Below are 12,388 nucleotides of genomic sequence, written 5' to 3' on the forward strand. Positions count from 1 at the left end.
GCTTCCGGGACCCCTCCGTTTTTCCCAAATGGACGGGAGTGACTTTAAACGGGGCCCTGTGACCCACAGAACTGCAGCCGTGATTATGTCCGTGGGGGAACACTGGGAACGGTTGTATTTCACCATCGCCCCTATTGTAACCCCTGTGGTGTTAGGGATGAACTGGTTAAGGGGGCACAATCCCTCCATTGATTGGGTTAAACGGGTGCTTTCCTTCCCCGAAAACCCCTGTGGGTTGCATGACAAGGAGCGGGTACTCGGAACTCCAGCCGCCGCACTGGTAGGGTCCCCCGCCCCAATCTCTCCTCAATTACCCTCTGAGTACTCGCAATTTACTGATGTTTTTGATGTTAGAGAGTGCGACGAACTGCCTCCCCACAGAGAAACGGACTGTGCCATCGAGATTGTAGGGGAAGGCAAACTGTCTAAGGGAAAGGTTTACCCCATGAGCCCTAGTGAAAAGACAGTGTTGCGAGACTATCTGGATGTCAATCTGGCGAGGGGCTTCATACGCCCCTCCAAGGCTCCTTATTCAGCCCCAGCTTTCTTTGTAAAGAAGAAGACGGGAGATTTAAGACTGTGTATTGACTTTCGCAGACTGAACGCAGTCACCCAGTCTAATGCTTACCCCCTCCCTCTTATTCCTGACCTTCTAGCACAATTAAAGGAGGGCCGAATCTTCACCAAACTGGACTTGGTAGAAGCCTACCACCGCATTCGCATCAAAGAAGGAGACGAACCCAAAACGGCCTTTTCCAGTTGTTTTGGGATGTTTGAGTACCTGGTCATGCCGTTCGGACTTTCGGGGGCTCCGAGTGTCTTTATGCAATTAATTAATGAGGTTTTGCATGATTTGCTGTTTCGGGGGGTGGTGGTATTTCTCGATGACATCCTCATTTATTCTGAAACCATGGAAGACCATGTGCGCTTAGTGCGAGAGGTGCTCCAGCGGCTGCGGGAGCACAAACTGTATGCTAAGGTGTCCAAATGTGAATTCCACCAACCCTCCATTACATTTCTGGGGTATGTGATCTCCCACCAGGGGTTGGAAATGGACCCCGCCAAGGTCCAGGCAGTGCAGGACTGGGAACCCCCCACTACCCGCCGCCAACTTCAGCAGTTTTTGGGGTTTGCCAATTTTTACCGGAACTTCATTCCTAACTTTGCCCAAGTTGCGCTTCCCCTCACTGCCCTGTTGCGTACCAAGGACAAGGGGGCTAGCGCCGCGCTTCCCTCAGCCCGTTTGCAATGGTCCCCCCAGTGCCAGCGAGCTTTTGAACGTTTGAAGCTACTTTTTTCATCCGAACCCGTTTTGGCTCACCCAGATTGCACCAAGCCTTTTGTGGTGCAAGTGGATGCCTCGGATGTAGCCATGGGCGGGGCCCTATTGCAGAGGGATGAGGGGGGACGGTTGAGACCATGCGCCTACTTCTCCAAGAAGTTTTCCCAGTCTGAAATCAACTGGGCTATTTGGGAGAAGGAGGCAGCAGCGGTCAAACATGCCCTTACCATATGGCGACACTTCTTGGAAGGGGCCGAACTGCCATTCGAAGTGTGTACCGATCACAAGAATCTTGAGGCCCTCAAGGGGGCTAGAAAACTCAATGCCAAACAGGTTCGGTGGGCCCAATTTTTCGCTAAGTTCCGGTTCACTCTCAGACATGTCCCTGGCAAAGAAAATGCCCTAGCCGACGCTTTGTCACGACTTCCCCAGTATCGCAACGATTTCGATCGCCCAGTCGACTCCCTGTTCACTCCCGAGCAGCGAGGGGAAGTTCCTAGCTTAGCCGTCACCACCCGGTCCCAAGCCCGACCACCGGAGACCCCCCCTACACTCAAAGGCATTCCGGAAGCCTTCCAACAGCGACTCCGGGACGCCTCCTTGCAGGAGGAGGAGCATCATCTCCTCCCCACTGGCCTGGAACGTACCAACACTTGGTGGGTGCAAGGGGGGAAACTGTACGTCCCCTCCTCTCTTCGCAAGGAAGTATTGGGACTTGTACATGGTGCCAGGCTAGCGGGTCATTTTGGTTTCATAAAAACGCTTCACCTGGTTCGAAGACAATTCTGGTGGCCCGGTATGAGATCTGATGTAGAGTTGTATGTGCGCAGCTGCCCCACCTGCGCCACAGCCAAGAAACGGATGGGAAAACCCCCAGGGCTTCTCAAACCGCTTGAGAGCCCCTCCCGTCCCTGGAAAGTCATCGCCATGGATTTTATCACCGACCTACCTCCGAGTCGGGGAAAAACGGTTCTTTGGGTTATCACAGACCTCTTTTCCAAACAGGTTCACTTCGTTCCATGTGCAGGCCTTCCTTCAGCCCAGGGCTTAGCTAAACTGTTCATCACACACGTCCTCAGGCTACACTCGATCCCGAGGAAGGTCCTCTCCGACCGGGGGGTCCAGTTTGTTGCCAAATTCTGGCGGGCCTTCCTAAAGTTAATGGGAGTGGAAGAGCAGGGCCTTTCTTCCGCCTATCACCCCCAAACGGATGGTCAAACGGAACGAGTAAATGCGGTGGTAGAATGTTATTTGCGTTGCTATGTAAATTTCCACCAGGACGACTGGGTCGACCTGCTGCCATTTGCCGAATATGCGTATAACAATGCGCCTCATTCCTCTACCGGCTTTAGTCCCTTCCAAGTTATATACGGGACGGATTTCGGCCCTTTCGGTTCTGCCCCCGTCTCGCCAGAGCTCCAGTCTACCCCTGACCTTCAGGAGTGGATTCAGGTGGTTAAATCCACCTGGCCATGGTTGCTCAAAAATCTGGAAAGGGCAAAAAGCAAGTACAAGGAACAAGCAGACAAACACCGGTCTCCGGGATGGGAACTCAAGGTGGGGGAGCAAGTCTATCTGTCCACCAAAAACCTCCGCTCTCTTCGCCCCTGCAAAAAACTGAGCGACCGTTATGTGGGACCTTTCCCCATTACCAGAGTAATCAACGAGGTTACTGTGGAACTGGACCTCCCGAAAACTCTGAAAGGAGTCCATCCAGTCTTTCATATAAGCCTCCTCAAACCCTATGTGGCAGCCCCCCAGTTCCACCCCCCTCCCGCACACGAGATTCCTACCGTAGTAGGAGGGGACACCCATTTGGAAATATCCAAGGTTTTAGACTCCAAATGGAAGAAAGGGAAACTGTTTTACTTTGTTCGCTGGAAAAACCTTGGCTCCGCTCATGACGAATGGGTGGCCGCACCCCACATGGCGGCTCCTCGCTTAGTCCGGGAATTCCACCTCGCTTATCCCGATAAGCCTCGTCCTCTCGGGGACCCCGGGGGGGGGCCTTAAGGGGGGCAGAATGTGAGGGTCTCTGTCTTTGTGTCTCTGCTTTCCATCACCTGCTGTGTTATCAGTGAACTCGTAAAAGCAGTTCACACCTTCTGGTCTCAGGCGCCAGGCCTGATGGCCCATGTATCTTCCCCCCCCCGCTGTTCTTCCTGCCAGTACTCCCTCAGGCCGATGCGGCCTTGGAAGTGTGATAGCCGCACCAGACTTCCTGGGATCCGTCTGATGTTTTGTATTATGCCAAGCTTGTAACTTCCCATAACAATAAGTGTGAACCCCAGTGCCCCAGTGCCCTGGAGTCAATATATTCTGTAAACCCGTATAGCCCCTCACTTGCAACTTTCTACCTGTGCCTGTCTCATCTCCTGAAGGCTTCAATAAATTGATTGTTTCTGTATCAACGTCTGAGCAACTGATTTGGAGAAGCAAACTCAGAGAGGGGGATCTCTCACACCTACCTCTAGCGTCACAATCACATAAGAGAGAATTCTCTCTGAAAACCTGTAAGTGGTCTCCCCTGCACTGATCTTGTTGTCGTGGGAATCAGGCAGAAGTTCTAAGCACTGAAGGACCCTCTGTACTCTTCAGCTAATGCTGGTCAAAGAAGCTGTGAAAATCTGTCTGGCCCATTGGTTACTGAGTTTGTCTTTCACTGAACCTCTGTAGTGAGCTTCTGGGATACTCTGTGGGGGAAACAGGACAGATCTTATTTGAGAAGAAAGGGCGTTCATGTGCAGGCCTTGGGGAGATGATGCAGCTGAGCTGTACCACAAACCCACCCTTCTTTGTAGAGATGCTTATGAAATTCTTCTGTACCAAATTTCTTTCTGGAATTCGGGTTCCATATTGCCAGAAATAGTTACTGGAACAGAACTTGTAAAGCTGGAAGCTAGGATTCTTCTGTAGCTGTATTTCTGAAATGCACAGATAAAAAGCAGTACAAATAAAAATGAAACAAAGATTTGAAGGCCTAAGTCTGTGTGTGCTGATTTATTTTTAAATCCATTTTTGTGGCACACAGTTATTTTTTAAGGGGGGTGTATTTATGCCGCACAGCAGCATCTTTATTTTGTGTCCTGTGGAAGGGTGTAGCACAAAATACTTTTTATTTCTTTTTTGGGAAGCCAACCTTTGCTATATTTATAAATTTTTCCTTGTGTGAAATCAACTCTTGACTTTCTTGTTCCCTGAGTGGCGACAGCTTGGGGCAGAACCAAGGTCTGATGGCACTGTGGGAATCTGCTGACTCCTGCTTCTTGCCTCTGGCTTTGTGTTTACATGGCAGGAATCCAAAGACCCCCAATGGAAGCGGGCCATGGACTACTTGAGTGCCATTTCGGAGCTGAACTACATGACTCAGATCGTTGTCATGCTCTATGAGGACAACAATAAGGTGAAGGCCAAGGGCAGAAGTGTGTGTGGTGGTGGGGGGGGGGCTGGGGGCCCAGGGCCTTTGGGTCAACAGGCCTGGCTGTTTTGGCAGGACCCCTCTTCTGAGGAGCGGTTCCACGTGGAGCTGCATTTCAGCCCCGGGGTGAAGGGCTGTGAGGAGGACAGCAGTGCCCCGCCAGGCTTTGGCTTCCGGCCAGCATCGGCAGAGGTGAGTAAGTGGCTGGCTGGCCCCAGCCTCTGCCCTGGGGATCTGCTCTGCCCCCTCCTTGCTTGGGAGCTGCTTGGAGAGGCCCCATGTTTGGGAGGAGGTTCCTTGGCTTGATCCAGGCTGGGCTGATTTCTCCTACCTGGTGATGAGCATGAGGAGGGCGAGGCTGGATGCTTCATGTGCCCCTGCAGAAGGAAGCCACAAAGAAGCCTGAGAAGGGCAGTCTGGAGCACTTGACCAAGTCCAAGGGCACTGATGAGGCCAGCCCAGTGCAGCAGTTGTCCCCGCAGCCCGCAGAGCCAGCCCACGTGCAGCGACGGTCGCCTTTGATCCGCAACCGCAAGACTGGCTCCATGGAGGTAGCTAAATCTCTTCCAAAGGTGGGGGGGTGCGTGTGGGCAGGTTTGCAAGCCCCCCCCCCCGAAGTTTTAAACTTTTTCCCCTTGTGTCCCAAACCATTTTTGGTCTGACTGGTTCAGTGGGAAGGTTTTTGCTGGTCAGTCCAGATGAACCCTTTTCCCGCTGCTGGTCTTGGAGTTGGGGGCTTTCTTTCCTTCAAGAGCATCTGTTAGTTTCATACCGCACACACACACCTGAGCTGGGTTTCATTTTGCCCCTTCCCTTTCCCACTTGGAGTGTTCAGGGGGCTCTGAGGGTGGCCGTCTACTGAGGACTGTTTTCTGCAGGTGCTGTCAGAGTCCTCTTCCAAAGCTGGAGGGTATCGCCTCTTCTCCTACTCCAGACACTCCTCGGAAGTGAAGCAGAGTGGCTTAGGTACCAGTCTTGTCTCCTCCATCAGTCTGGCTCCGGTTCATAGGGAACTGGAGGCGGGCTGGGCCCTTCTGCTGGGGAGGAAAGCTCATGCACCCCCCCCCCCAACAGAAGTGGGGCTGTGCCTCCAGGGATTGCTGGGCTGCTCTCTCTCCATTGCTGGGTCCTGATTTCTCTCCTTGGGAGCAGAACTGCAGGGTTCCCCAAACCCAAAGAGGAGCTGTTGCAAGCCCTCCTGAGCACAAGGTCCGGGGCCCTCGGATTCAGACTCCTCCAGCACATTTCTTCTCCCCTGGACCCACTTGGCAGAACCAGCATGGTGTAGTGGTTAAGAGCAGTGGTTTGGAGCGGTGGACTCTAACCTGGAGAACCGGGTTTGATTCCCCACTCCTCCACATGAGCTGCGGAGGTTAATCTGGTGAACCGGGTTGGTTTCCTGACTCCTACACACGAAGCCAGCGGGATGACCTTGGGCTAGTCACACTGTCACCCCCACCTACCTCACAGGGTGTCTGTTGTGGGGAGGGGAAGGGAAGGTGATTGTAAGCTGGTTTGATTCTTCCTTAAGTGGTAGAGAAAGTCAGCATATAAAAACCAACTCTTCTTCTGGCATGCTGCAGCACATATCAGCAGGCATCAGTGCCTTCCGCTCCTGGGATGCAGTTTTTGCCTCTTCTCCCGTGCCGTGTGCCTGCTAGTAGAATGCCATGTTTCCCATTGCAGTTGTGTGCATGTGTACACCATCTCTGTAGACCCGGGGGTGGGTGGGTACAGCTTTTTGGGTTCAGGGTTGAGGATCAGCAATTTTATGGGGAGAGAGATGTCTAGATGGGACACTTTCTTAAAGCATAGCAGCTCCTTTTCCTCTTCAAGGGAGCCCAAGGCAGAGATATAAAAAGCCAGACCAAACAGAAGAGTCCCAGGGGAGGAGGGGTCTTTTCCTTCTGAGCATACGTGTGCTGCAATTTCTGTCTGGGTTCTTGATGAGTGGGGGAGGGGTGCATCACAATTGCTTGGTTCTGGCAGGACAGGTGAAAGCCCTGGAAGGCTGTGATGGGGTGGGGTGGGGTGGGGAGTTTGAAGGCAGACTGTCACAGCAGTCATTGGGAGTGGGTCCTACTCTTTACGTCTTGTGAAGTGGGCAGGTCTCTGGGGGGGTCTGTCAGTCAGGGTACAGGCCAAGTGGCTTCCCTTACCCGTTTGGGGCTTGTGCCAGATTCCTGCAGAGGGGAAGGGAGCCCTCTTGTGCAGCTGCGTAATGGAGCAGAGGGGTGTGCCCCAGACGCATCCAGCATGCCTGGTTCGAAGCCACATGCCTGAGAGACCTTTCCAGAGTCATGGAGGCTGGTGGTCACACTCGCGTCTTGGGACCAGCGAACTCCGCCTTCTGTTAAGAAGTGCTTGCTCTTCCTTATCTTAATCTGAACCTGCTGCCAGTATCTTTAATTGTTGAGGTCATGTGTTCCTTGTTGAGGTCATGTGTTCTGAGAGAGGAGAGAAGAATTTCTCCCTCTTTCCTCCCCCCCCCCCCCCGCCACTGATGGCCCAGTGAAATGCCTCATTTTGTCCAGGTTTTCTTTGCAGCTGAGATTCGTAATCCCCAAACAAAGTCACTGGGGACTGTCTGGCCTGGCAGTGGTGACTTCTTGGTGGGCTCTGCCCTGCTTCTGAATCTTGCTGCCTTTTCTAAACCGTGGCCGTAGCTGTCTTGCCCTTCCTCTGCTCGGTGCCCTCAATGCGCTGCCTGGCTTGGGAAGGGGCAGGATGTGTGTGGGGCCCTGCCTTTACACGGCAATGTCCGTTGTGGACCCTGGACACTACCTTGCAGTGACTGCTTCACCTGGGCCGGGAGAAGCTTGAGAAGCCTTTTGGCAGGCTGGCTGGGGAGTGGGAGCATTTCCTTTGCATGGGCTTGCCTAGTCCCTTTCCATTCTGCTGTCTGTTAGCTTATCTGCGCAAAGAGCACCACTGGAAGCCTCTGTTGGCAGGGCGGGGTGTCCTGCTGGTGGAGGGCAGGGGGTGCTGGGACAGCTGGGCAATGTGCTGCGGTGCCCGCCTCTGTCCATGCTGCTTCCCACCCCCCTAACAGTGGCCTTTGAGCCATGTGTGGTGAGTGTGTGAGGCTAATCGACTGCTGCGCCTTTCCAGGGTCACAGTGCACGGGGCTCTTCAGCACCACGGTCCTGGGAGGCTCCTCCAGTGCTCCAAACCTCCAGGACTACGCTCGCAGCCACGGGAAAAAGTTTGCCTCCGGCTTTCTGTACAAAGATGGTAGGTGCATCCTCTTCAGTGGGCACCTGATCCGTGAGGCACGTGCCGACCTTGGGCAGGAGGGCGCTCAGCCCCACAGACCTTCCAGAGCACGGGCCTAGCTGCAGGAGGGGAAGCTGCAGAAGGGGAAGGGCTGTGGGGAGGCAGCCTTGCCTAGTGGTTAGAGCTCACTGCCAAAAACCTTTTGGCACCCTCTTCTTCCAAAGCAGAGGTCTCCTGAGGGCTCACTTGGGCTGCTTGTTGAGGGGGCAGGATGTCAGAGGACAGGAAGAGCCGCAGCAGTTTGGCTTTTGTTTCTGCTGCTGCTACTGAAGATCACATGGAGCATTTTTGCTTTTTTATAAAGTCCTTGTAGTTTTTGAACAATTGGCATCCTTTTACCCATTGTGAGAGAGTGCGAAACGATAAAGGACAGAATAAGGCCTGGCTCCCCTTGTTTTGCTCGTCACGTTGTCCCTTTGCTTGGTGCAAACGGTGTTTTGGCCCTCTGTTGGAGAGAGAGAATTGTGCCCTGGGCTGCAGAGCTCTGCTTCTCTGCTTCAGGTAAAGATCTGCCTATTTTTGAAGCTCCTCCTCCTGCCTGGGGATGTTTTCACGCTTTTTGGTTTGAGCATTTGCTTGTGTTTGCATCTCTGGGAACTAGGATGGGCTGAAGAGGCCAGAGAGGGGTGGGTCAGTCACCAGGAGCTGCAGGAAGCCAGCTTCTTATTTTCTGTGGCAGCTCTGCTGGTCTGGAAAGTGTAGAAAGGCTTCTCTGTGCCTTAGATCGGGCCAGGGAACAGAGCCATTCAACATGTAGATTCAGGTTCCCAGGGGTGCTTGTTTCATCTTCGTGGCCTCTGTGCAGTCCCACATGAGGATCTGTGCATGCGCAGGCCAGCCACAGACTTCTAATTGGAAAGCTTCTTAAACTTAGCCCAGCAACAAAAATTGTTCCCCCTTCCCCTCTGCCAACGGTCCTTCCCGCCCTTTTGGACAGGTGACAGAGGGTCAGGGGAGCAACCTTCCCTCAGTTCTCTTTCTGCCGCCGCAGTTAGAGGACTTATTGGTTAACTTCACTGTGTTTCCTCGACTTTCAACAAATTTTCTTCGATCCTCGCAATGTCATTCTTCTTGGTCCCTTATCAAAATCGCCTGTAGGATGGCATGCTTCAAAAAGTGTAAGAGTTGCTGGACTAAGATGGCAAAGATTGACAACCATGAAGATTGCCTTCTCTGTCTGGGGGAGGGCCACAACCCTTGTACTTGTCAAGCATGTGCCCTGTTTACCCCCAAAGCCTGACAGGAATGCGATCTGAGGCTGAAAGCCACATTATGGGAACGGGCTATGACGTTCCCAGTAGAATCGGGACCCCCAAAAATAAAATCCCCGTCCACCATGTCGATGCCTCCACTGTAATCTCACAAGGTGAAGACAGTGCCTTTGGGCTCGAAGAGAGTGGGTTTCGAATCACCTGTGGAATCTTCCAAGAAGAAGAATTCTTCCTCTTCAAAGCACTTGAAAAAATCGTGCTCTAAACCTGCAAAAAGTGGGTTGTCAGCCCCTTCAACTTCGAAGGCACCCTCGCCTCCATAGGAATGTTTGGCTTCGACCCATTGGGGTCAGAAGTAATCTCCTCCTGAAGGAGTGGAGCCTGTGACACAGGGCGCTGTTCCTAGCAGGTCAGATACTTGCCTGAGCCCTAACTACCCATCGGCGCCTAGCATCGGATCCATACTGGCTGCGCAAATTGAACAGCCTTTGATGTCGATAGCAGGGTCTCCTATCCGCAATCTCCCATCGACTTCTACGCAGGGAAAACATAAATCCAGGTCACAACTTTGATCACCTCACCTGGAAGTTCGAGCCTGGGAACACTCTTCCTCAGCGTCTTGGTGTCAGCACCAAGGCTGGGAGATGCCAACCATGGACAAACCTAAGACTCCCTCACCATCGAGGATGTTCTCGCCGGAGGAGGACGATGTCGTGGAAGTCCTGCTGGTCCACTCCAACAGCGAAGACGCCAATGAGGCTCAATGCAAGGACTTGCAGCAGAAGCCATCCCTGGACTCGTGTGACTATGATGCCGATCACGGCTATCCGTAATGGGGACCATGGAGCTGCTGCCAAGTGGATCACCACCATTGGGGTAAGATGACCCATGTTGCTTCTATCCTCACAACCGTCCACTGCAACAACGGCAGAAGGACTTGCGTTGAACTTTGACCACGGAGCTGAAGTGCCTGGAACCAACCCTTGACTCACAGTCCGAGGATAGGTATTCCAAATCTGGATTCGCTTTCATCCCATCCCATCGTGGGGGATCCATCTCCAATATCCTCCACTGAGGACACTAAACTATACTCTGAAATGCTTAATCACCTAGCTAAAGCTCTTGGGCAAGTATCAGATTTCCACAGCTCGCCATGTAGCAGATGCAGCTAGCAGAACAATAGCTGCCAGTGTTGTGTTGCACAGACACTCCTGGCTGCACTCTTCCACCCTTTCTGGAGATGCCAAAGCATCCGTCGAAGACATACCCTTTGATAGAAAGGCACCATTCAATGAAAAAAATAGATGAGTGTCTAGATAATATCCGAAAGGATTGAATCACTACCAAGGCCATTGGCATTACCCAGGCCCCACACCATTCACTTCTTACAGAGTTATCGGAATAGGCCAAACTACCGTTACCAGCCATACAGCTACCCTCAAAAGGGGCAAAACAAGCCCTTTTACCCCCAGCAACAGGCTAAGAGGTGCCAACCTAAGCAAAGAGGGAGGAAAGGCTCCTGGACCACGCCTCTTACAATGACAAGGCCTCGGCATGATGACTGACCTACCTTGACATACCCGCTTGTGTAACCTTCTTTGACAGATTGAGTGCATTTTTTGTTAACTGGTGTTCTGTCTCGCATGATGACTGGGTGCTGTCTATCATTTAAAAAAAAACGCTTACTTTTTGGAATTCTACGCTGTTCCTCCGTGTGGTTCTTCTCTTCCCCCTCGGGGCCCAGACCCACCCCAGTTGTGTGCTGAGGTGGATTCCCTCCTGGAGAAAGGGGCCATTGTGAAAGTGCATCCATCAGAAGTACACCATGGTTTTTATTCATGCTACGTTCTACTAGACAAAAAAAATGGTGGGAAACGGCCCATCCTTGACCTGAGGGCCTTGAATAGACACATCAGAGCTCGCACCTTTCGGATGCTGTCCATTCCCGAAATCTTGCCTCTCCCTCAGATGGGATCTTGGTTTGCTGTCCTTGAACTTTAGAGCGCATATTTCCATATATCCACACACCACACTTAGGGTGTTCTCCAAATGCGAATCTGAAAGGGCCTGATGGCTTCCACCACAGGAGTGGTTCCGTACCCCAGGCTGCACCTCAGACCACTGTAAAATTGGTTTATATGAAAATTTAAGATTAAAGTGGACCCCCAGTGGTGCTTGTTGTCCATCCCTTTCACTGAACTTAGGTCCTTTCGTTGGTGGCTGGATGAAGGCAACCTCTTGACGGATGTTAAATTTGGAATCTCCTCACACAATTACCAGCTTTTTACAGATGCCTCCTTGGGAGATGGGGAGATGTCAGTAAAGTCACTGTCAAGAATTGTCAGTAAAGGGGAGATGGTCACCGGCTGAATCACGTCTGCACATTAACGTGTTGGAGCTTTAGAGCAGTCAAATATGCTCTTCTTTTTCAGAGCTTCTCGCCAACTCCAGTGTCCTGTTGGCCACCAACAACACTGCCACAAAATACTACCTCTGCAAGCATGTGGACACGGGGTCCCTGGTGCTGTCAAGAGACTGTGGAGGTCTGGGAGTGGGAAATTGCCCACGGGGTTTCCTTCACGGTGATTGCAGGTGTTTCCAACGTGGTTTCCAACATTGCAGGTGTCTCCAACGTGCCCTAAGATGCCCTAAGCCAGGAGACCTCCCTACAACACAAGTGGTCCATACAGGACGAGTACATCCTGCCCATTTTTGACCAATGGGGTACCCCACTTATAGACCTCTTTGCAACATCCCTGAACACAAAATGCCCAACTTTCTGCTCCAGGGCAGCAGCAGATGCCCAATCAATAGGGGGTGCATTTCAGGTTTATTGGGGAAACAGGCTCACGCATTCCCCCTTCTGGGAAGAACCATGGCAGAAATCCAACAGGACCCGGCCTCAGTCACCCCGATCTACCCCTATTGGCCCAGACAGCTGTGGTTTCCCCTTCTGTGGAAACTGGCCAGAGGGATGTTCCTCCCCCTTTCCCTGCAGGAAGATCTCCTGCTGGTGGGCAGCACTCATCATCACGACGTGCCTTCTCTATGTCTGACCACATGGCTCATCCTCCCATAAATCAATGGTCGGATAGGGTTGCTGATGTGCTATTAGCATCCAGAAAACCTGCCACAGCCTTAAACTCTAAATGGACTTATTTTTCTCATTGGGCGGCCGACAAAGTCCAGGAAGTTGTTCCC

At 52.4% G+C, this 12,388-nt stretch overlaps 1 protein-coding gene across 1 annotated transcript in view; it reads left to right on the plus strand.

Annotated features, from left to right (window-relative positions):
• PPIP5K1 (diphosphoinositol pentakisphosphate kinase 1) overlaps positions 1-12,388 on the plus strand; it is a 72,121-nt gene that overhangs the window by 35,809 nt on the left and 23,924 nt on the right. The window contains exons 20-24 of the mRNA XM_056865856.1: positions 4,578-4,685; positions 4,776-4,892; positions 5,084-5,251; positions 5,579-5,666; positions 7,812-7,934. Of these exons, the coding sequence (XP_056721834.1) occupies positions 4,578-4,685; positions 4,776-4,892; positions 5,084-5,251; positions 5,579-5,666; positions 7,812-7,934 (604 nt within the window). The remainder of the gene's footprint in view (positions 1-4,577; positions 4,686-4,775; positions 4,893-5,083; positions 5,252-5,578; positions 5,667-7,811; positions 7,935-12,388) is intronic.

Source organism: Euleptes europaea, chromosome 20, assembly GCF_029931775.1.
Source record: "Euleptes europaea isolate rEulEur1 chromosome 20, rEulEur1.hap1, whole genome shotgun sequence".
Taxonomy (NCBI): domain Eukaryota; kingdom Metazoa; phylum Chordata; class Lepidosauria; order Squamata; family Sphaerodactylidae; genus Euleptes; species Euleptes europaea.